We start from the raw sequence: 25,032 nt of genomic DNA, 5'->3' as shown, positions 1-25,032 counted from the left end.
CATTTCTGTTACTGAAAGCTTGTGGGAGAGGGACTGAGGCTCACACTGAGACTGATGCGCAGTGCTGAGGACCCTACAAAACAGTGGGTGCGGGGCTCAGAGGAGTTTCAAAAATGCCTCAGCAAGTCAAGCAGGAACATGACAAGTAGGACAGCTCTGCTTCATTCAATATTTTTTCCGCTGGTGAAGTAACTACTGTAAGGACCTGCATCTCTGGAGAGGGCTCTGCACTGTCGTGGAGGAGGCACCAAACAGGAAGGCCTGTAAGTTGCTTTGGGCTACTGGACTGACAGAACTGCAGCTCACAGCCAGATGGGCTGGCATGGCATGGCACTTCTGGATCTGCCAAGGAAGTAGAAGAAGAAAGGCAAGGGCAAGTGGCACAAGAAATTATAAGCCCGATTACCCTTCTGCATCATGAAGCAGCTGCAGGTCAACTGCAGACCACACTCATGACTCACAGGGGTTGACCTACATAAGGGTCCCAGCACCAGGAACAAGTATCAATTTGGTTTTGCACTCAGAGTACAGCAAAAGGGGAGGAGGATATAAAAAAAGGCTTGGGGGAGGAGGGCAGGAGGAGATAAGATGAAAGGACAGAGAAAACAAATAGGGAAAGCATTTTGCCTCATGGTGCTGTCCTAGAAAATTTCCTCTCAGATGTATACATGGCTGCACTGGCAGCTGGCAGGGAGATGCCAAAGGGAGATTAGAGCATCACCTGCTAAAGGCTGTGAATGCACAGCAGTTCCTGTTTGAGCAACAGCAAGAAACAGAGTCAAAGGGAAGGAGGGTGTTTGTGGAAACCACAGGGCAAAACTGGGGCCTTCATGTGTGAGGGGGATGAGCTTGGCTTGCAGGCAGCTGGTGATAAGAACTTACTTCACACATGTAGATGTGCAGATCCATTTCCCTACTCCCCAATTTAGGCATAGCATACACACAGGTTTTGTGTCTACACAGGTTTGCTGCTGAAGTACAGTGCTTTTCCAACAGAGCTAAAGCAACAGGGAGTTGTATGAGCATCCCCATTCTCCCCAGGCAATGCTGCATAAAGCACCCTTTGGCATGCCCACAATGTTTCTATATGAGGCAACAACAACAACACTGGTATAACTAAAGCTAGGTGACTTTTTTTATGGAGGGATAGCCCTGGAAAGCCAAGGGTGATGCTGTTGTTGCAGTAAGTGGCAGTTCAGGACTGCTCTGGTGCCCCAGAGCCTCGTGGAGGCAGAGAGAGCCTATGGATGCTGGGCATGGGGGGTTCAACCTGCCTTGCCTGCCTGTCCCTACAGCCTGGGACAGGCTTGTTGTACCCTGCCTTCAGCTGACACCAGCCTGGTTGGGATTCAAGAGGACATGGTTTTGGTGTTCCCAAGCCCTCTTCCCCTCCCAGTGTGGATGTAGCCAAAATTACATGGGTAGTGTCTCTAAGGATAGTGCTTAAAGATCATGGAAATCCCAGGGTAAGACAGGATGATAGACCTTGTCAAGGAAATCCCTGAAGAAAAATGATACAGGAAATCTGGAAGTGCTTCACTGCAAGGACTTATGGCTCTCTATTGTATTTTTAAATTTCTTTTTATGATTAGAGAGCCAAACCTTTAACTCACAACTGTCCCATTGTGCAGGCTTCAACTATGAGAACATGTAAAGTGTCTGTTCTACATTAAACTTGTTGTGATGTTTCTTTTTTTTCTTATCTGGGAATTTCCTATGGCCTTTTTATAAAGCCCTTGGGCTAAGTTTTCTGCTTTTGTATCAGAAAATTTGGCTGCATTTTTAGTCCTGGTGGATTGTGGCATACCAAAAACTTAAAATTGTCCCTGAAGCACACCAGTAGAAACAATATTTAAGATGCAAAATCCTAAATGCAGAGGGGGAAAAAAAAAGTATTTATGTGTCAAGATGCTCTAAGAACCAAAAAAGTAAATCAAAGGTATGTGAAGATAAAATTTCACAATCAGTCCAGTGTATTACTTGATTCCATAGAATGTCATCTGTCTTTGAAACAGCTGTATTCATGGTGGCCAACACCTGCACTTTTAGCAGAGTAACAAAATTTGTTTCTTTAACCACAGTGGCCTCAGATGTAGGAGAATCTTGGCTTTTTTTAAACAGGAGATCTGCAGTTGTTATGGGGACTTTAAAGCATAATTAAAAACATGATCCAAGGATGAGATACAGTCTCAAGTTACCACAAGGAGAACAAAATAGTTCAGATTGATTTAACCACAAAAATGTGACTTCTGATCTTTAAACCACGGTTTAGGTGGGGAGCAGGTGTAATTCATGACTTTTGATTTCTAGGATTGGCAGTACTGGTCTAAAGAATGACTAATGAGAGTATTTCTGGACCACTAGATTTTTCATTGGGTTAATTTGGGAGTCAATTTTGTTATTAATTATTTTATATTTGACATTTGCAATGACTCAGAACCTGCACTTTAGGAAGCCTTGTTATATTAAAAGCAAAAACTGCAGCTATATTAAAAATTCGGAGAGGCTACAAAAACCTTTCTCTACTGGAGAAATAGTTTGTGCTAGGTAAGTATTCTTGCTGGGATAACAATGATTTCTTCTCAGCAGCAACTCTTCTCCCAGAAAGACATCATAAGATGAAAAAAATCTCCAAAGTTTGCTCTCACATGTCATTAAAATGACTTATCTCTGTCATACATCACTGTATGGTAGGTAGCCTGTCTAAATGTGTGGCAACAGCTGGACAATGCCTGAATGCTCCTGTGGAGTGTGAAAAGCTGAATTGTGCCACCCAAGAAAGAGTGTCAATGGCACCCTAAGGACATGCTTCATCAAGTGCAACTTCCTAGTCAACTCATGGGAGCTCTAGAGGGGTAGCTCCATAGACCTTATCTGTATAAACAGCATTTCCTCAAGCAGGGAGGTTGTGCCAGACAAATGAATAAAAATGGAGTAGCTCAGGTGGTAATATGCATTGCAATTGCATAAGAGATAACTGACTGCACACAGATACCTACCACGCATTCACTGAGCCCGATTCCTCCACCCCCACACAATGTTGTCACCTGTGCTGCCAGCAGCAGCAGCAGCCATGTCATTGTCATAGGTTTAGATGCTGTCAGTTAGGGCAAAGTGCAAGTGAGAATTACTTAATTTAATTTTATTTTGCTTTTCTTTCTTGTGAAGCAATACTTGGTTAACTCACCCGCTTTGTTATAGTCAAAATCCTTGTGCTAGTGTCATGCTTGGGGAGTCCAGGAAGGTGGCAAAAGTAATGCTGTAGGGAAATCACAAGGGATTTACCTCAAGGTCATTGCAGCTAACTAGGTGAAATGGTACAAAATGTTTTTTATGGCTTTAGCCAGCAGAACCTTCTTTGGAATAGGTGAAAATAAGCGTAGACAACATTTTAATGATAATCAATAGAACTAGTCCTGATGTACCACATACAGCACAAGGACATTAGTAAGCAGAACTGCTTTTTTCTTACAAAGTATCTGTGCTGTATAACGTGCATTAAACCACTGCCCAAGCAAAGACATGTATAAGAGGTTGGTTTGTGCTCTGGGGTTGTAGCATCTCCCACCTGCATGAGGATAGGGAAACATCTGTTCTGCACCCAGTCTCATGCTTTAGACATTTTTTCTTACCAGTCAGATCAAAATCCATCACCAGTTTGCATTCCTGCCACAGCAAGCAAAGCAGTCCAGTGGTGCTGCACCATCTTGAATGGAAAGAGACAAAGGAGATCAAGGTTAGGAATAGAACACAATAACTCATAGGAAAGCACCTGGCTCTCAGACATTCTCTCACCTAGATACTGAACCTTATGCTCCATATAAGTTTTCACCATCAGAGCAAAATGCAAACCACAGAACTTCAATTAAACTACTATATTAGCAAATCATATCCTTTCTGGTAGCTCTTCTTCACAGGTTCTTACCAAGTGGTGATTCTGAGAAGCAACCCCTGCTTCACAAATTAAGCACTGATCATTTCTAGGAAGTGTTGCCTAATATAAATCCAGAACTGTGAGCCATTCCTCCTTTGGGGATGCAACACTCAGGAACAAAAAAATGCTTCCAAGATCTCTGCCTTTAAAACAGAGCAGCTATTTTAAGACAGGGAGGACAGTCCTGGTATCTGGATACAACTTTCCCCACAGATGGCAGTTCAGGTTGTAAGCAAAGATCAGACCTGGCTAAGGGCATGATTTGTGTCCACAGAACAGGAAAGCTTTCGACCTCCTCAGCAGGACAGGCTGCCCCAGGATTGGAGCATTACACTGACAGGTAGCCAGGGCCTCTTACCTTTGCAGGCCATGTTGGTCAGCCCTCTTTTCTCTCCACACACCCCAGTGTCCTGCTCACTCCTCATTATTCTGAGTCCACATTTCCTGAGCCAGGCAGGACAAGGAAGTTGCCTGGGTTTCTTTCAGAGCACTTGACTACGCACAGGGCACAGCCAATGTGTGTAGCACATCCACGTCTCCGGGACATGCCAACAATCCAGCAACCTGCCAGCAAAAGGAAGAAATTTTGGAACTGCAGTTATTTAATGCTACAGCCACAAAGAAGCAAAGCCATCCCTCGATGGGGATGTGAATATTCTGTTACAGTGTCTTAAAGAACAAATGGTGTCTACTATTTATGCAGAAAAAAGTGATCTGAACCAGAGAGAGGAAGTACTGGCTAGACAGACACGTTACACTGTCCACCCAATGCTGGTAACCAAACAAACCATAAAGGTAAAAAACCACCACCCACATAGGGGCCCTATACCTGGGGAAGAGCCGTGACACTGGGACTTTTATCTTTCCTGAGGCTGAACAGTGCAAACAAGTGTAGTGGCTCTTGTCTGCTGGTGTATCTCTGCTGTATTCAAGTCTGAAAGATCCCACAGGATGACCTGTCAGGTTGCCTTTTTATCCTTTTAACAGAGGGTAATCACACAAGCTGCATATAACAAAGAAAAAGAATAAAGCATGCAAAGTCAAAAACATACATAATGGAAAATGCCAAGATGAAAGTTTCAAATGCAAGCTGATTTTGTCCCCTCATGCCTAACTTGTTGTGATAAGTACTTTTATTTTACAGTCATTGATTCATTTGCTCATGGGGCCTCAGCCTCACTTGGTGTACTGAGCAGGCTGTGCCTAGGTAGCTCAGTTTTTGCTTTCCTCCCACTCAGACAGGGAGCCCAGAGCTCCTCAGCTCTTCGCTGGTAAAGCTGACTTGTTTTCTTTTGAGTATTTTTCACTGCTGTAGGGAAGTGCATCACTGCCATGTGAGCGAGCAGCTGCTGCAGTCTGCTGCAGGGGTAGAAGACTGATATGTAGACAGATTTTGGCCAGATGTGTTCTGGCCACACACTTTTCAAGGAACCATTTGAAATGCTTAAGGCCTGATTTCACAGATAATGCAATTTTATTTTACGCTTGGTTCTGAAAACCAATTCTGAGGTTGCCAGCTCACGTGTAAGAAGATGAGCTAAAAACAGGGACTGATGGTAAGCAACTGGTTTAAGTAACTTACCTGTATTACATTGTCTGAAGAGAAAGCAGTGTCATCACTTTAAGCTCCTTGTGTATGTGTGCATCTGTGTGCGCAATGACTCTATATATAGACAGAAACATAGTGGTAATGAACAAAAACATCTGAAAACTTTGTGTCAGGTGATCCAAAAGAAAACCTGAGCTCTGCTTTTGTGATTTTATGGATTGTGTACTTGAACTGACTACTGCTGGGTTGCCCCTGGCATGGAAGCATTTAAAAATCATGCTTTTCAGGTGCAATCAAAGGAATTAATTTTTTTTTTTCAGAAGTACTCATTAGACAGAGATAAACTTCTCTAAGTTTACTTAGAGAACTAAAACTTGGAGTTATTTGGAGTCTGATGCCTTAAGAAACAATAAATATCCCAGTATTTGTGATCCTTTTGGAAGTGCTGGCAACAATGCAAGGCTTGGTGATTCTGCCATGTAAGGCAATGTAAGTCCTTACTGGTCAGTGGATCTGACCTCTACCACAGCTGTTTATCAACCCAAGCACACACCAATTTAGGTATTCAAGCCAGTGTCAAATATGCTGAGCAGTCACAGTTTCTCTTGACAACAACTAGTGTATCACATGCTTAGTACTACCAAGCTTTGGTTTCAGAAGTCTTACAATGAGTACCCAGACACAGGGGTCTCTAGGCTGCTGGTGGATTGAAAAGAGTAGCAAGCAGCAAGGAGAAGCAAGCGCTGTCCGGCCCAGAGGAGAGCACGGACAAATCAGAAAGAAAACAATAAAATAATTAAAACTGAGAAGAAATTCCCAGTTTGGTTTGCCCAGGTATATTGGTGTTTTCACCATCCCTCTGCAACTGAGGCAAAGGCAACTTCCAGCTGGAGGGTGGTCAGAGCACTCATTTCTTAAACTGCTGAGACTAAACTCCCAAGAAGGAACAAAACCCCTGAAAGTGTAATGCTTTAGCATTGTAGGACACATTCCTTGCTACAGTGAGCTAATAGCTTAATGTAATGTAAATTACAGTAAAGGATGTAAGAAAGGCAGGACACAAAAGGAAGAGGAGAGAAAATTGTACTGGTAACAACATGTAATTCCAAACTATGAGTGTAATTATGCAATTTAAATTTCTGCAGGGTTTGGGGATTTTTCTTCATATCATTGTTCTGCTCTTTCTGTAATTATGTGGTTATACTCGACTGCACAGTGGTAAGCAAATAACACTAATTGCTGTTCTTATTGGAGGGTAGCGGACTGAAACCATGACTTCTGTTTATCACCTCCAGGTAACAAAAATTGTATGAAAAGAACTCTTTCAGGCAGCATTAGCATCTTTCTTCTCTCTCTCTCTTTTATACAAAAGCAGCAGGTCTGACGAGCAACATAACAGTGAAATCTGTCTGCTGAGTCAGATGCTCAGTTACAAACTTACATAATTGGAGTGTATTTCCATATTCCCTCCCTCCTTTCCTACCCACGAGGCACAGGCAGAAAAAAGGACTGCTCCAAGGATGCTCAAAGTAGTGAGTGAGGAAGCCTCAATGTCACAAGTTAAAAAAGTAAAACATCTTAACATCTCCACAGTGGAATAATTAAATACTGTACTAAGTCAGCAAAGCAGGGTCTGCTACCCAGTGGCGCTAGAACCCATATACTGCACAGAGGCATCCTGAAACTCTGCTGTTTCTTGGAACACTCAGTAAATAAGAATTTGGTTAAACAGTACGTCACAGGATCACACAGGATGGTTTTGGGTTGGAAGGGACCTTAAAGATCATCTCGTTCCAAACCTTTATGGAGAACATGGCAGGGCCTGGTGTCATTTCTCCATTTTCAGAAAAGTACTTCTAAGTACATGGAGGAAATTATTAAAGAAAATCTAATTATTGCAGCATTTCAATGCCATTTTCTGACTCTGGTACATTCTGTGATTTCTCAGGCTGTTACTTTTTGCAATGTTATGGTGTAAATGTCTGCTAAAATCCCAGAGCTCTACCACATAAAACTAATTTACTAGAAACTTCATCTGGCAAGTAAGCAGAAATATCAGTAGTGTATTTGGAAATAAGTGCTTTAATGTTCATAGATGGCATGTTCCTCATTGACTGTTTCAACCTACAACAGATGTTTGCACAGCTTCAACCCTGTGGACTGTATGCTCTCAAAGTTGCAATGTTCTTTGTTAAAAAATAGGTACAAGTATAAGAAATACTGAAAGAAAAACATAAACTAAGAAACAAAGACCAAAGAGAAAATGAGAAGGTGAGAAACACAGCAAGTTCAGTTAAATCAAGTGTATGTGCTTGAAGATAAGGTGATTAGATGAGCTGAGAGATGCAGATTCAAATCATGCCAGGCAGAATGGGAAACTGAACCTCCTCCTACTTCTTGGAGGAGTGCCTATACTACTGGGTTTCAGGATAACAGAAAATGTGTAAACAACGCATTATCTGCTTTCTTTTCTAGCTTTCAACGCCCACAAGTACCATTTCAGATTGAACAACATGTTTTATTTGATAGGTATGGGGTTTTTGGTTTTTCTCCCCCCACCAAAAGAAGAATAAAATAATAGCATTTACTTTGGCTGTCTTCTGAATCATTTCCCTCCCTCCTATTTGGCTGCTCAAGTGAAAAAGCAATCATATATCCATTCTCCAGTGATCTACCTCAAGCAAGGTTTCACTTCACATCCATCTCGGTTTGGCAGTCACAGCTGCAGAAACTAATTCAGCTAAAAAGTCCTGTAAGCCATTTATAACATTGGGAGTCTTCTTGCCATGCCTCCATTCACAAGGAAGTCTTCTCCTGGACAAACTGGCAAGACACAGATTGGATAGGTGGTCTGCAAGATGGGTAGAAAATTGGCTAACAGGCTGCACTCAGAGGGTGGTGATTAATGTTTTTAACTTGGGTTGGCAACCTCTCACAAGTGCCCCCCTCCCGGATTGACACTGGGCTGCATGCTGTCCATCTTCTCAATGATTTGGATGATGGAGGCTGAAAGCACCTTCATCAAGTTTACTGATGACACTAAACTGGGTGGTGAGGACAACGTGCCCTATGAGGAAAGACTGAAGGAGTTAGGTCTCATCTCTCTGGAGGAGAGAAGGCTTGGGGCCGGAGGGCTAATCTCAATATACCTCAATATATCTCAATCTCTCTTCACAAAGAGCCACATGAAGAAGACAAGGAGCAACATGAACTTTTTTACAGTGAGAACAACCAGTGACTGGAACCCAGGGATGTGATGGTAGAGTCCCTGTCCTGGGAGGTTTCCATGCTGCTACTGGACAGGGTGCTAGATAACCTCATCTAGGCTCCCTCCCATAAAAGTTGGACCAATGATTTTTCCAGCTCCCTTCTAGCCTGGGCTGATGGATAGTTGTATGATTCTCTGCACACAGGCAGAGAATGGGCTCCCAGAGCCACCTTCGGCAACATCGCCCTGAAGAAGGAACCTGAGCAGACCTGCGTGCAGCACAGTGCGAGGTGCGCAAGCAGCTCTAATCACCGGGCTCGCAGGGATCGCACAAAGTGCGCTGCTCTTTCTCACTGGTGGACACTGGACCCCATCGGCCCACTTGAACTTCTTGCAAGGGGCCGAGGGCCAGGTGTGGGTGCTCAGCAGCGGCCTCACGGCTCCCCGAAGCCTCCGTGACCTTGGCAACTCGTGGCTGCCGTGGCCCTCGCAGCCGGGACACACCGGCCGCGCCGGGGCCCGCGTCCTCCGCCGCCCATTCAGCTCGGCGGCTCCGGGAAGCAGACAAAGGCGGCGGGGCCTGCAAGAGGCGGCGGTGGGCAAGGAAAAGGCCGCCGATCCGGGGGCACTGTGCGGGCGTCCGGGGCCCCTCCGGCCGTCCCCGCTGCCGCCGCCTTCCCCCGCCCGACCCTGAGGCACCGCGGGGGGCGGGGTCGGGGCCGGCTCACCGCGCGCTGACGGGCTCGCTCCCCGCCCAATCGCCGCCGCTCTGGCTCCTGATGGACATTCCCTCTGGCCTATCGCCGCGGCGCGCTCGCTCCCTCCCCGGCTGGGAGCCAATCGCGGCACCGGTGGCGGGCGGGAGGCGGGGCCCGGCGCGGGGCGGGCCGTGTGTGGGGCCGGGGCGCAGAGCATCGCTCGGGGTCGGCGGTGCCGCCGGCTCTGTCCCTGCTCCCGCGTCTCCCTCACCGCCCGCCGCCCCTTCCCTTCTCTTCCCTCCCCTCCCGCGGCCATGTCGTCGCCGTCGTCCGGGGAGCGGTACGAGGAGGAAGAGGAGGAGGAGGAGGACGGCGCCTACGAGAGCCAGGCCAAGCGGCTGAAGCCCAGCGCCGCCGCCGAGGAGGGCGAGATCGAGTACAGCGGCGCGGAGGAGAGCGAGGGTCGGCGGGACAAGCCCCCCGCGCCGCGCGGTGGCGGCGGCGGCTTCTCCGGCGGGGTGAGGCGGGACGCGGGGCCGGCGGGCGGGGGGCGTCTCCCCTCAGGATGCGGGCGGGGGGAGGGGGCCCGTCCCGCCCCTCCCGCGGGCGAGGCCGCGCCCGCCCCCGGCGCTACTGCTCCGGCGAGGGGGCCCTGCCCGCGAGGGGGGGCCGGGGGGCTTCGCGAAGCTTTCCCGGGGTCGAGGCCACCCAGGATATGGAGGCGCTCCGGGCCGGGAATGGCGGGGGGTGCCTGGATGGGTCCTCTGCTCCGCAGGCGTGAGCTTGTTCCTCGCCGGAGCTGCCCGCGTGAAGGGGCTGAGCCTGCGGATGGATGGATGGATGGATGGAAAGATGGATGGATGGGTGCGAGGGATTTAGGGTTTGAGACTCAGGGATTGCCAGTGTTCCCGTGGGCAGCTGGGTTGCCTTTAGGGGGGTATCGCCATTGCAAATGTTGTGCCTGCCCTGTTGCTGATCGTAACTATAGAAACGTGGGGGGATGTGCTGAAACCAAGGCAGAGGGTACCTTTCATCCTTCCGCTTTACCTTTGTGTCTGGCAGCGTACAGTGATAAGGCTGCTCATAAACGATTGCCTCCCTTTTAAATTCATTTGTATTTCTACTTTCTTCCTCCCCCACGAGCGCTGCTATAAGCATGCTGGTTCACTATATTTTGGTTTTTGCGACGTACCTTTTCTTCTTCATGAATATGCACTTAAGTATCAAGATAGTCCTCGACCCATGAATTTGGGCTAACAACACTTTTGTGTCTGCTGTTTGATTCCTTAACTAACTGTCCGTCTGATTGTGACCATTTTTCTTCTTGATGACTCTTTCTGTTTCTTACTTGAACAAACCAGATCAAGAAAACATTGGTTTAATGGCAAACCTCGACATTTAGAATACCTGTTTTATGGTTTGTTAAAATGAACTTGCTTAGCGCTGGGATAAGTTAGTGAGAGAGCATTTGCTGATACCATTTCTCCATCAGTTAAATCTTTTGATGGAGAGGGTACCTGCTCAATTTGTTGTCGTGGTTTAACCCTTGCCTTATAACCAAGCACCACGCAGCCTCTCACTCCCTCCCCCCACCCCGGTCTGACGGGGGAGAGAATCGGAAGGGTACAAGTGAGAAAACTCAGAATGTCCCCTCTTCCTTCTTCTTCCCTCACTTTATATGCTGAGCATGATGTCATACAGTCTGGGATATCCCTTAGGTCAGCTGAGGTCACCTCTCTCGGCTGTGCTCACTGGTGGAGCTGTAGAAGCAGCAGAGAAAGCCTTGAATTCTGTGCAGTAAGCACTGATCAGCTGTAAGGAAAACATGTCTGTATTTAATCAACACTGTTTCCAGCACAAATCCAAAATATAGCTCATACTACTATGCAGAAAATTAATTTTGCCCCAGCCAAAACTAGCACGTTATTACAAAAGCTCTCCGATAAACTGCAACAAAATACATCTCTGGAGAGAACTATTTTAATTCTCCAGTTTCTTGTGATGCAGCATCGTCTCTGTTGCAGTCAAAACTTAGCAATGTCCTCTGTCTTTCCTCTTTTCTGAATTACTTTATGAAATCAACTAGTTCTTACCTTTCTCTTTTTCCTTCTTTCTGGGTTCTGGCTTGGAGTGTCTTCATGATGTATCAGTATCTCAGTTTATCTGAGTTAATGTGCAGTAATGCTGCCCTGTCCCTTTAGGTAATGAGAGTATGGAGTATATAACTTTACATTTAGGCTCCCAAGAATGGCATGTGCTGAGTCTTGTGAGTAAAGAAACTGAAAAAAATGTGTAGCAGGTCAAGAACATGAGGGTTTTTAGGCAGCTTGTTGTGTCAGTTGTACTGTACCTCAAGGAGGTACGTGGTCTTTGGGGATTTATTGGCAAAGCTGTGTTCCCAGATTCACTATTGGAGAGGCAGAAGTTGTCTTGATAGTAGAGATCAAACTAGTTTTTTAAAAATAAGCTATAACACCAAGTGGATATATGAAAAATGAATGACTGAGTGCTTGTTAGGAAGTTTTTGTGAAGCATTTAATAGTAAAATGCCAGCATCTATTAAGTAGAGTTGGTTAATACAAATTTTCATTATTTTTTTTCTCTAATAGATACAAAACTATACAGGAAACTTACTTATTCTGTGACATATCTTATTAATTTTTCTGCAAGGAAATGTTCTCAGCTTATAAAAGTTGTATGTGGTTCAGACATACAAGATGAAGGCAGGCTGAGAGGAACGAAGAGGTGAAACTATCCTGGATTGCTCAGAAGAGAGCAGAAAAAGAATAAGTAGGAGGAACTATAGAGAATGGGGAACTAGGAGGAGAAATGGGAAAATGGATGACCAGGGTAAAAAGAGTGGTAGTCTGGTAGCCTCACTGTTTGATTTTTTATTTTTTTTTTAATTTTTCCCTGACATATGGCCTGGAGTATCAGTGAACTGTACACTCATATGGATTATATGCACCTGTTGTATAAAAGCTCTTTTGTGGTAGGACCCTGCTAAGCAGGTTGGTGGGGTCTCCTTCCTGGGCTATATTTATTTTTGTGGCAGTTTCCTGTTCTGGGATTGTTTCGTTTGGCTGAATAAGACTTTCATGTGGACAGTTCTCATAACCCAGACGTGTACCCTCTTCTTCATGGCTCATCTCCAGGCTGAGGAGCACAGAGAGCCAGGAACAGACCAGAATGTTGATCAGGGAAAGAGCAGGATGTGTTCTTGCAGAAATATTCAGTGGGGGAGAGTACGATTTGGAAGAAGGACCTTTATAGAGGCAGTGTTGAATGGTAGTGAGGCTTTGGCAGAGGAATCACAATTGCAGTGTAGCAGAGCGTCAGGACACTGGGAAAATGTGGGCTAAGAGCTGTATTTAAGGGAGTTGAGGGGGCCTTTCAGCTCCATCCCCTCTCCTTCCCTTAAATTTCAGTTTTATTGATTAATGTTTTATTTATACAACCTGTAGCATCCACTTCATACCTAGTCTAACATACCTATTCTTAAACGTTTCTGTGAAGTAGGGAAGATCTATTATACCTGTTTTTACAGTTGGGGAAGTGAGATGTGGTATCTAAATACACAAACATAACTATGAGCTACCGCAAGGTAAGATAGGGACGTAAATGTGCAGCTTCTCATCTGCTCTGTTGAAACTTCCTGGGCAGTGTTCTTGCCTGGTGGTAAGTGGAAGGCAGCTCTCTTTGCAGCTCAGTTGCTTAGTGTCTGTCACAGACAGTGTGGTAACAGCAGCTGGATGCAATGAATTCAGATCTTGACCTATTTTCCAGTGGCTTGTTCAAGTATCTGTTTCTTAAATGAAGTACATCCTAGAAATCGGTTTTGGAGTAAGTGTAAATCATCTTCCCTCCGTTGTCCTCTCTCTCAAAAAAAGTAACCATTACCTTCAGGCTAGTTCTTCTTCCAGTATCTCAGGTTGAATCTCCTCATGACACTGTGTTGTGTGGGGTTTTGTTTTAGGGTGGTGTTTGCTTGGCTTTTGTTTTTTGTTGTTTTTTTTTTTTTGAAGGATGTTCAGATTGTGCTGAGCAGAGAGGAAAATATAATAGACTATTTCATTTGGAAGGGACTTGCATCAATCATCTCGTCCAACTCCCTGACCACTTCAGGGCAAATTCAGAATTGGCAGAGAGCTGATATTCTGTTCTGTAGCAGCTGAAATCGTTAAAAGGCTAGAATGCTAGGAGGAAGTATGCATTAAACAAGAGAAATGATGCCCAAACTCGTCATCCAAAATGAAACTAAACTGTCAGGTAGCCTTCCAGAGGAGGGGTCATCAGACCACCCCCCGTGGGCAGTGCTGAGATTATCGGGAAATGTGTTGTGTACCTTCTCTTTGCCTTTTTAGTGCAATAATTTTAGCTACCTGTGTCATTCTGCGAGGTAGTTGGATGCAGATCAGTCCATAATTAGGCATTAATGAAGTTTTGGGCACTTATATACTTACTAAGCAACTTTTTAGGGCTTCCCCCCTCAGCCTCCAGTTCTGTCGTATTTATATAAGAAATTTCAAAGCAATTAAGAGGCATGCAGAGAGAGGAAAAAAGTTGAGAGTGAATAAGATAATCTGAATGGTGAGAAATTAAATAACAATATATTTAGGTACCTGGGGGAGAGAGTATGAGAGAGGAGTGCCATCCTTGTGGAGTAAGGAAAAAAAGAGAGATGGAGGAGGTAAGCAGTGAAAAGGTAAAGAAGCAGATGCTCAAAAAGGGTATTACAAATTAGTAGGACTAATGTGAGTATATTGACTGGAAAGCGTCTGGAGAAAGGGCAAAGGACGCATTTTTGTGCAAACAGTTGGTGAAAAAATTCCAATCTAGAATTGATGAGCAAGAGAGACATCATCCTAGAGCCCATGATGACTTTCTTCTTTTTTGGAATGGCAGATCATAATTAGTTGTCGAGAAACCATTGATATATTTCAAATGTTGTCTAGAGCTATGTAAGTCACAACAAATGGATGTTAAAATGCTACAGCCGTTCTTTGAAGCTGCTTCTGTTACAGTCTTACCTATATGAAGTCACTTGTTTGTACTTCATCTGCTTGGTTATGTCAGTGCTTCCCTTTGTGCCTCAGCTCTGTTTCAAGGTTAAGCATTTTTATGTTCTTAGCTTCCTTCTTGAGGGAGACCTTTTCTGTCCTTGTTACTGCTCCTGAGCACACAGACAGGATCTGTTTCTGTTATCTATTTAAATAATTGCATTTTCTGTCCAGCTGATGATCTTCAAGAAATCGTTATTGAGCTTTCAAAACCCCCTAAGCTATATATATATATATATATATATATAAATGTATAAATGGTGCAGCAATAGCATCAGCTACTCTGTTCTCCTGGATTTGGGGGAGTGCAAGGGTCGTGGTGGAGTTTTGGGTGAGGCTTTTGTGCCATCGTGGGAGTTGAGTGACTGAAAGACTCCTTTGTAGGCAAAGAAATACTGGTGGTGATTTAGTCTGTACGGGAGCAGATGCTTTGATGTGACCTTTGCCTATGTGCCAGCTTGTGTCATTTTCAAGGTACAGTGACTGTGAGATCTTGGTCAAAATCCTGTATTTTTCATCTCTGGGAAGAAATTACAGCAGCAGTTGGATGAGTTGTGTACATTCTGACCTCAGCTATAGATGCACTTTACACTCTGCAGACACGTTTGATTTTTTCATGTGGTCTACTGGTTTTATTTCTCCTTCTAGAGGAAATCAAGGATCATTTTAGATTTGCTTGATACTGCAGCTTTGTAGCTGCAAAACCTGTTTGACAATAACAGCCAGTATGCTCTGTGAATGTTAGTTTGAGGCTTCCTGGCTCAAAGGACTGACTTATGCTCAGTTCCTGTGCTGCTGGCTAAAAACTATTTTAAGTAAAGCAGAGACCCTCTGATTTGGCCACCTCAGCGGTTTTATCTGTATAAATGAAGTTCTGAAATGCTATGTAGGTAAGTCCTTAAGTTCATGGCAAGATTTCCCTGTTTTGTTCTTTTTTTTGGGGGGGGAGATTGTTGTTGTTTGGGGGGGGTGTTGTTTGTTTGTTTGTTTGTTTTTTATTCCATGCTTCTTGAGCTTCTGAACAGGTTACTGCAGTAGCAGCAGCTTTTGATTCCTGCTAAATCTCTTACTAAACCTTCCTAAAAGAATGCTTTTCTATGTGATGTTAGGGGAGAGAGAAATTCGGCTTGGAAAGCCAAATGTTGCTTTAACCACAAAAGGTAGCAAAATTTGAATTTGTTGGTGGTACTGAGAATAATTCAAGTTGCAGAAGTGGGAACACCTGTATATGTGGATATAACTCCTGTATAACAGATCTGAAGATGCGAGTATGAAAGTCTTAATTTTTGAGAGAGTTAGAAAGATTTGTATCCACTAATACAAACATGAACTGAAACTGTAACAGAAGTTTGAACTGGGAAGGGGAGGAAGAGTAAAATACTATTCCTTTATGATCTATTTTCTGAAAAGCTTTGTAGGGAATTAGCTCGTGTGAACTTCTTGCCTTAGCTCGTGTGAAACTCTGAGACGCAGGGCCATGAGAAAGCAACAGTGTCTTTGATGTGCTAAAGCTGGGTGATAAACAAGAGGTTGCATTACCAAAACAAAGGCAACTGATTAGCCACCTGTGTAAACAAGGCAAGGCAGTTGAGATGATATCACCTATTAGTAAAGTACCAATTAGGAGCCTAATCTCTGTAATATGTATGAGCCTATTATACAGTGTATATTAAGTTGCTTTCAATCTTCAATAAACGGAGTTTTTGGATCCTTACATTAAGTGTTCAGAGTTCCCCGTCGCGACAAAGCTTGACTTGATTTCTGGAGGTACTAGTTCAGTAAGGTAGCGAGTAGCAAGTACTAAGCTGCTAGTACCTGCTAGTAACTCTTTCTAGCGAGTCTTTGCTTCAGTGAGCAAATCATTGTTTATATTTACCATCTGATTAGACAGAAATATTATTGGGTGAGATTTCTTTAATGCATTAAAAAACCCTAATAGAAAATGCATAGCCCTAGTGCTGACTGGGATCTTAATATAGTAGCAGTTATGCAGGGCAATGAATAATCAGTTTAATAACTTTTGATTTCTCTGTAGACTGTAAGTAAAGTAAAAGTGCCTGCTATCTTAACACTTTAGAGCAATAGGCTTTGCAGGAAAAAGTGGTAATTATTGTTTGTTTTCTTTTGAAGGTTTCCTTAGGTGCTTCTTTCAGCTTTGAAAAGTATGAATGTAGTTTAAGAATATATAAGCTGAAAATAAAACCTCTCTGTAGTTTTGTTCCTTCTGCAGTTGCCTAAGCATTTGGAGTTCAAAGTATTAACCTTTCATGACTACTTTGATCACTGCTGCTGCTGTAGACCTGAGCTGATTGATTCAGGATATAAATATCCTATGCCAGTATCACTGGTGGTGTTTTACCAGCATTGCCAGAGTTCTTATCCAAAGAAATGTGTTGCCACTTAAAATGCTTTCATACTGCAAACAAATAAAATGTAAGCTAAGCTTAAAAAGTTACACAGCAGATTGTTCTGACATCTGAGGAAGTCTGAAGTGCTGGCTTTTGGCTCAAACAGAATGGTCAAATCCTTGACTTAAAGAAAAAAATGTGTAATTTTTTAGTGAGAACTGCATATGGAACACAGGAGTTAAACACACGACTCAATTTGTAATTATCTGGAATGTGTTTTTTTCCTTGAATCTGTTGTTCAAGTGGACAGGGAAGAGAGGAATGTCTAGCAGTAGTAGCAATCATTGTGGTTACTTTATTACTGGAGCTTAATGGTCCTTTGTGCTACAGATGAGAATCTCTCTGCCACACTACTGTTCATGAGAAAGTGAAAAATCAACAAGACTTGATCTGCTAGATTGGACATATTGATGTAGTTGCTAAATTAGAATACATCAACTTTACACTGCTGTTACACGTACGAAATTTGAGTGCTGCATATTTGCAGTATATTTTAACGTGCCTTTTATTATCTCTAATCTTTTTTTATTCTCTCTCATTATTAGCGTACATAATTTCTTCTTTTTTTTTTACCCTCCATGTCTTAAAATATATAAGGTAAATTTCAGCCTTACTTACGGCTTTGCATGAAAAGATTAGCTAATTCCAGCCCAAATTCTTCAGTCACATGGAACACTAAGACTGTCTGAAGTCATGGCGGTAGCTCTGAAAAATGTTCATGGTGGGAATTCTGTATGCTAATGTACAATCTCTGGATCTGTTAATGGTATTCAACCTTGGGGTGAAAGGAGAGAGCATTGCGAGTCTTTAAAAACATGTATTAGAAGAATGTTCAGAATTATTTCAAGTATAGTCCAGAAATGGCATTTTCTTGCATTGTGGAGCACAGCTCTACATACATTAGAAAAAGAGGCAATTTTCATTCAGTTTACTGATGGCCCTTGTTTGTTCTTGCTTTTTTTGTTCCCCCAACCTGTCTCAAACAAATACTGGTAGCAACAAACAGGAAGAGTGTCAGAAATATTTTAGCTATTGGGCACGTCCTATTTTTTTTTTTATGCTCTTAATGAATAGGGTGTAAGACCTCCTGCAATTCAACCAGTGTTAAATAGGCTGCTTTTTTTATATTAGAAAAATCTTGTTTGTGCAAACAGATTAATTAAATCTGAAAAGCTTTTTATTTTAAGTAGACTTCAGCAACGGAACTTGGCAATCTGTTTGGAAAGAAAAGTTAAATTATTTAACATGTGCTTAGGCTGTGCGTTTAGGTGGCTGCTTCTGGACCTAGTGTGGTGTCTACCAAATTTAATTTTAGTTAATGATAACAGTATTTCTTGTTCTGTGTTGAATTTTAAAATGTCATTTTGTTGCTAGGATGCCGGGGGAAGTCATCACAAAGTCTCTGTTTCTCCTGTCGTCCATGTCCGAGGGCTGTGTGAGTCAGTTGTGGAAGCGGATCTTGTGGAAGCTCTGGAAAAGTTTGGAACCATATGGTATGTCTTTGTGATGATTCATTTAGAAAAAAACATGTCATATGTGACCATTGTGGGGCTTGGGAGTTGTTTTGAGTAAGCGTGTAGGGAAACTTACTGTGATGTTTCTCTCACCAGCTATGTCATGATGATGCCGTTTAAACGCCAGGCTCTGGTGGAGTTTGAAAACGTAGAAAGTGCAAAGAAATGTGTAACATTTGCAGCAGATGAACCTGTGTATATTGCTGGGCAGCAGGCCTTCTTCAACTACTCCACAAGTAAGAGGATTACTCGGCCAGGGAACACTGATGACCCATCTGGTGGAAATAAAGTTCTCCTGTTGTCAATTCAGAATCCTCTCTACCCAATTACAGTGGTATGTTTCTTCTTTTATTTGATGTTTTTTAATAAAATAATACAAAGCAGAGAGCAGCAATCTCTGTTATATTATTTTCATTGTGTATTATCTGTTAATTTGAGTCAGAAATTAACTTCACCTACCAAAGCTTTATAGCATCTTCACATAGGTAACATGAATGTTTTAAAGGGAAGGTTTTTTGAGATGATTCAGTCTTGTACGGATATTTCACAATACATTTGAAGGCTTCTGAGGTCAGGATTTTGAAATGTTTTAAGTTGCTGCATGCTTTTGAAATACTTCCAAATGTGTTGCCACAACATCAAGATTGTTCTTTAGCCTTTAGGCTCTGAGTAGTGTATGTTTAAAGAGCAAGTAATTTTTCCAGTAGGAAGGGTTATTTTATTCCAGTGCTTCTTAGGTATTTCCTTTGTGGAAACTTGAAACCTTCATCTATTGATAATCAACTCCAGTTTGATGGAAGCTTCCTATTTTTATTTGGGCCAATACATTTTCCTTTTCAGTATTTCAAGTCATACCATATATACAGTTGCATGCTAATTTATTGCCATTTATTTATGGCACATGTACATGGATTTTTTTAAGATACAGATTTTTTTTTTGCTAGTATTTAAGAGTGTATGTTGTATCATGCATTGAATGCTTATATTTTTCATAGAGATTTTATAGTACATGTTGAATTGCACAGAAATATCTCAGGAAAAAAATAAAAATTGTGTTCTATGATACAAACATGAATTACTTAAGGAAGTGTGTAGGACAGTATGGATCAATCAAAGTGTTTGGGTTGTGTGGAACCATGTAACTTAATGCAAGTATTAAGTTTTGTTTAATGTGCTGTATATTATGCTAGCAAAATGATTGCAACTTAGTATTCCTGAAATTACCTCAAGTAGTTAGTTACATGTCGTGCTTTGTGCTTCAGTGTTTTCTGAATATCGAGTTTTTTGCCTGTTGATTCATTAGTGGATGATGAATTTTCTTCTGCCAGTTTTCTTTATAGAAAAGCATGTCAAGGTATGAGTTGCTTTTTAGTGTTTAAAAACGAACCTACTTGGAGCTGTGTCAACAAATCCACTAAGTTAAAGTGTTCTTTGCATGTGACCGTGATCAAAATTTTGGAAACTCTGTTTCACTCGTGCGTTTTAAATTTGCCTTGCATAAGCAGCTGAGTTGAACGTAGATGCTTGAAGGCACTGGTAGCAGCAGCGTGGTTCTGGGCTGGGAGACTTCATGGAAATTCTGAGGATGAAGCCTCGAGCAGAGTAGCTCCTTTTTCAAAACAAACACCTGCCTCCCAACCTCTTCCTTCCCACTGCACCCAGCTGTTTGCTTATCATATACCAATGAGTGCTAGAAGCAGGCAGATTTCCAGAATTTCTGGCAAGCATCAGAGCTCATTGAAGACAGTGTAGTCTAGTAGAGTCACAGGAGCTGGGAAAGAGCAGCTGTACCTGTAACAGATTAAGAATGTGACGAGAAAAACACAAATTTTGGACTTGGCCAATGGGCCAAAATTATGAAAGAAAGTCGTATGCCTGAAAATGAATGTCACTTGGGACTGGAAAATTTCTGGGAATCTTTTCTCCCAAACAAGAGGAGATGGAGGGCAGCTGTTTGTGCTGTGGAGCGTGCATAGAAAATATACCTATAAATGATCTCATAGATCCTACTGTTTATGGGTTCAGGATGCTTGAATCCTTTCCAAAAATGTCTGTCCATCTTCTAAAAATCTTAAGGTTGACAATCTCCTCTGTGTGCTTCATTTAGCTATGCAAAGCACTCAGCAGAGTGTCTGGAGCAAGGCCCCTGAGTATGGCCAATGTTTTTGGTTTGTTGTGTGCGTTGGGGTTGATTTGTTTTTATTTAGAGATAATATATTAAAGCTTATGGTGCTTTATAAGAGCCAGAAGTTACACCACTGCAGCTCTAGCCAGCAATAATACATACTCTTTTTCTAGTTTCTTCTTGTGTTTGTGGGGGGGGTATGTGGGCTGTGTTTGTTTTAGTTTTAAGAAATCCAGCATGTCCCCTGCCCCTGTGCCTCCCAATTGCTCCTCTATTCTGCAAAACATAATAATAAATACTATACCTGCTTGCTTCCCCCTTCTCCCTCATGTCAACCAAATAAACCTGAGGATATACCCCAAGATCCTGGAATGAGCATTTCAGAGGTATTTGGTTTAGACATAAAAAAAAGAAGGAAAAAATGGATTGCGGTAGAGTGTTTCACCAAGATGTAGTGCCTTTGCCTGCTAGGCGTAGTTATGAAACTGCCTGTCCAGTAAAGCTTATGTGCTTTCAGCTGTTTGAATATGGTCTAATGGGTGAATTGTTCTCAGAAATCACAATTCCTGTTTGTTTGGGTTCTCAAGCCTGAGTCCTGGGAATTCTGAGTGTGGGTGTATAATCACTCTAAAATAAACTTATTTTTCTTGGCAAGATAAATGCTGGAGACTGGTTTCTGTTACGTGTAATCGACTGTAGTTTGAGTTACTCCCAGCACCACATCCTGGGCTGACCTGGTGTGCAGTAAGGCGAGCTTTACCCCTTACTGCTTGGTTCCCCTGCAGCACTGAGGATGGTCTTGAATTTTATTGGTTCCTTGTAATACAGACAAATGCTGCTGAAAGCAGAGCGTTAACAATGGGTTTGCATGAATCCAGTCATGGATTCATGATCCATGTCAGAACTTTTCTCTGCCTTAAGTGAAGAAGCATAGCACCTGGACACTTGGACTATCTTTGATTCAGGTGAAAACGATTGAAATTCTCTTTTTGATAAGCTACCTAAGTTTACATCTTGGACTATCCCCGGTTGCTCTGAAAATGAACATAAACTCAGCTGCTAGTCTCCTGAAATGAAATGTGCTGTAACTACAGTGTCACTTTGTTTCTCTTTGCTTTGGTAGACCAGCTGCAGTGCACACTTCAAAGCTATCAGAGCTTGAGACATGGATGCAAGTATTGTCTTAACGCAGTTGAAGATACTTGTTAAACTAATGTTTGCATGAGTACTTCATATAGAAGTTTTTTCTTGGTTTTCAGATTTGATTGCCTGTATTACATTAATCCATAAAAAACGCTAATCATGAATGTAAAAATTGTATAGAGGAAAATAAGAAATGAAAAGTTAACAAGCCTTTCCTTTGCCCTTTGGCATTTAAATGCCAATGTTCTGTGGACCAAAAGTATTCGGAATTTCACATCTGACTAAAATATTTTTTTCTTCTTCCTTAGGATGTTTTGTATACAGTGTGCAACCCTGTTGGAAAGGTTCAGCGCATTGTTATATTCAAGAGAAATGGAATACAAGCCATGGTTGAATATCCTTTTTGAGTGCAATTTTTTTTTTCTGTAGGTTCTTGGCTCCAGATGGGTTTAACATGAGAATGTCAGAAAAATACCATGTAATTTTGAGACCAAATTATTTTTTAATTTCTGTCTAAGACGTGGTAATTTCTAATTTCTGTATGTCTGTAAAACAAAGTAGCACTTACACATCATCTTTGTGGGAAAATGCCATTGTCAACTGTGGTCTTGATAGCCATGTTTATAGCCCCTAAGGCTAATAAGTGCAGACACAAAATATGTCATAGATTTGACAACCCCTTGTACATAAAAGTTTCGTGGCTTCTGCCTGTGTTGATACTCAAGAAGTGGGTAAGGGACTTCAGACTCTTCTAAATTAGTTCCAGCATGTACTGCTTGTCTTACTATTCTGACTTCAGTAAAGCACAAGACCAACTTAGGCCTCCTTTACCCCGTTCATCATGTGTTGAAGAAGTTCCCTGCTCTGTTATCCTACTCTTTACTCTGTGGCATTAAGTTGTACATGGATTGAGTTGAATGTTGAGGGTTGTGTGTTACTGGCATTCGCAAAGTCTTAAAGTCTGATGTGATTATATGCCTTCACTTATAAAACTCTGATAGCCATCTTTCTAAAGGCTGATTACTCTCCATTTTTGAGCTGTTATCTGGACAAAATTTACCAAAATCGCAGGCACTCCTTTGTGATTTCAGATGCTACTAATTGGGCAAGCTTTATTAGTGAGTCTCTTTTGTAAAACAGGACTTAACCAGTGGCTGCATTGGTGATTTCCCAGGCAAAGACAGCTACCCTAACTTCCATGAAAGCAAACTAATTGCTATTTATGTAGAAGACTTAAACAAACTATGTGTCCTAACAGACAGTAGTTTGACTTACTGTATTTGTTAAGTTTGTGGTAAGTGGTGGTGTCTGGATCAGATGACTTGTACAGTCAGTGGTTATTCTGTGTCTTATGAAAGATTAGGGAAGTTGTGGGGAGGATCCTGCACACACTTGGAACTTGCCATACTTATGTCCTTTGAATTAAATTCTGTAACATGCCTTTTATTAAAAACAAAAACAACCAGCAGTTGAAAGAAAACTCACAAATACAAGTGAGTAATGCAGCAGCATTGCAAAAGTAAACAGTTGGGGGGAAGAGGAAAGTAAGCTTCAAGACAAGCCTTATGTGAAAAGTTCAAAAATTTACTAAAAATTAAATACTAATTGCAGTACCCATTACTTCTGCAAATGTGCTCCCACAGTTCTAGCCAGTGTCACTTTCTTATAGGTCTGGGAAGCTTAAAAGCTCACTTTTAAATTCCACCTGCATCACCTTGGAAGAAGTTGGGCTGCAGGAATGTGGTAAAACTCAAGGCATATGCTATTGTTACAGACTACTTCCAAAATTTCACTAAATGATATCAAAGCATGGTGCAAAAGGTCTGTTCTGCTGCAAATTTCAGGCTTTCTGACACCATATGTTATTGAGTGTGTACGAGATGATGGGTTGTGATGTGCCAAGGCTCAGGTACATTTTTCTGCTAATCATAGAACTAATCTTGGAGTACGTAGAGCTTGTGAAATAACTTATGTGTTGGAGCCTGATACATGCATCTACCTGTTGTATTTCTTTTGGTGCAAAATGATGATTTCTTCATTCAAAGTTCTCTTAGTTACGTGGTTTTATTTGGCTAACAAGCCAAAAGGATGTACACTTTCTTAGTTCTTTTTGCTGTAAAGTAATTACTCTGAGTTCATGTTCTCTCTGCCCACAAGTCTCTAGCCAATGATGTGAGAAGGGAAGTGTTGTCTTAAATCACACCTTCTCACACCAGAAGTCTGGCTCCTTCCCAAATGATGCAGCTTGAACTTTCTTGTCAAATATTCTCTAGACTTGCTGGTAACTCTCTGCGTCTTCTGATGAAGATTACTGACTGCACCAGAATCCCCTTCTAAATGGCATAAGGTCAGAGCATAAACAAAGCTTTCATCCATATAATCCACTGAGGAATTTACTAATTTATGAATGGTCTCATCATTTGCTGAGCACATCTTTTCACATAAGTTGAACCCAAATGTACTTTTTGGTCATTTTTTATAAGTCTGTATGGAGTTCCTGTAGTGTATATGAAAGTGAAATATCTGCAGGCTACAAAAATAAAGCCGTATCAGATAAAAGGGACATGACTGAGACACCTGAGGGAAAAAAATCCTTAACATGATGTGTATGTTTGAATCAGTGTTTTGTGCCCAGAAGGCGAAGGCTGCACTCAATGGAGCAGATATCTATGCAGGATGCTGCACACTAAAAATTGAATATGCAAGGGTAATGCTTGGACTTTTTCTTTTAATTTTACTAGAAAAATGTATATAGTCAAGACTTAACCTTTTTCACTTTTTACTTTATTTGAACAGCCAACTCGACTTAATGTCATTAGAAACGACAACGATAGTTGGGACTACACTAAGCCATATCTGGGCCGACGAGGTAGGTTTTCATATGTTATCCCTGTAGATGTTTGACTGTACTAATGACAATCCTTCACACTTGGTCAGGCTGTATGGCAATAGTCATTCCAAAGCAGGCCAGTGCTGCTGAAGGCTGTGTCACCAGCCAGGGAATTAACCCTGAGCCCTAGTGCCCCCTACTGCCGTGTGCTTGAGCCACTTAGTTCAACAAGGAGCCCACACCTGCAAGCACCTTCGCAGTTCTCAAGGACTTGCATTTCTCCAAGCAGCTCTCTCTCTTTGGAGGAGAGGAAACCTGGCACAGACTATTCCTTATAAACTACAAACTTGCACACTGCTTCTCCTTCGAAAGGACTCTTTTCCCCTATGTTGGACAAGGCATTAAGAAGGATAGAGGACTTCAGCAGGCTGACTCTACACTTCATCATGCACCACATCGGCATCAGCAAAAAAAAACCCCAAACAAACAAACCCTCTGAAAAAAACTCAGACTTGCAGTTCACCTTGTCTGCATACTGCATGCACCACCACCACAAGTTTTTA

General features: G+C 42.3%; 1 protein-coding gene and 1 long non-coding RNA gene across 4 annotated transcripts in view; one reads left to right on the top strand and one right to left on the bottom strand.

The window, feature by feature from the left end:
- Positions 1-350: 350 nt before the first annotated feature.
- Positions 351-9,341, bottom strand: LOC113974155. 2 transcript variants are annotated; one of them, XR_003536463.1, is made up of 5 exons: positions 9,004-9,341; positions 4,764-4,937; positions 4,293-4,498; positions 3,633-3,706; positions 351-3,259 (listed from the first exon to the last, which is right to left on the bottom strand). It is a non-coding gene; the product is annotated as an uncharacterized LOC113974155 (long non-coding RNA). The 2 variants fall into 2 exon arrangements; XR_003536462.1 differs by lacking the exon at positions 351-3,259 and having other exon boundaries at positions 3,293-3,706.
- A 241-nt stretch (positions 9,342-9,582) lies between these two features.
- The window catches only part of HNRNPLL (heterogeneous nuclear ribonucleoprotein L like), a 28,215-nt gene continuing 12,765 nt past the window's right edge, over positions 9,583-25,032 (top strand). For both annotated transcript variants that reach the window (XM_027696976.1, XM_027696974.1), the window contains exons 1-6: positions 9,583-9,907; positions 18,232-18,350; positions 18,468-18,705; positions 21,948-22,033; positions 24,250-24,346; positions 24,436-24,508. In XM_027696976.1, coding sequence (XP_027552777.1) covers positions 9,704-9,907; positions 18,232-18,350; positions 18,468-18,705; positions 21,948-22,033; positions 24,250-24,346; positions 24,436-24,508 — 817 coding nt within the window. In that variant the 5' untranslated portion in view covers positions 9,583-9,703. The remainder of the gene's footprint in view (positions 9,908-18,231; positions 18,351-18,467; positions 18,706-21,947; positions 22,034-24,249; positions 24,347-24,435; positions 24,509-25,032) is intronic.

The sequence above is a fragment of the Neopelma chrysocephalum genome, unplaced genomic scaffold (assembly GCF_003984885.1).
Source record: "Neopelma chrysocephalum unplaced genomic scaffold, ASM398488v2 Primary Assembly neopelma1_117, whole genome shotgun sequence".
Lineage (NCBI taxonomy): Eukaryota > Metazoa > Chordata > Aves > Passeriformes > Pipridae > Neopelma > Neopelma chrysocephalum.
The sequence above is the reverse complement of the archived record's forward strand: the minus strand, read 5'-3'. Positions and strand labels throughout refer to the sequence as shown.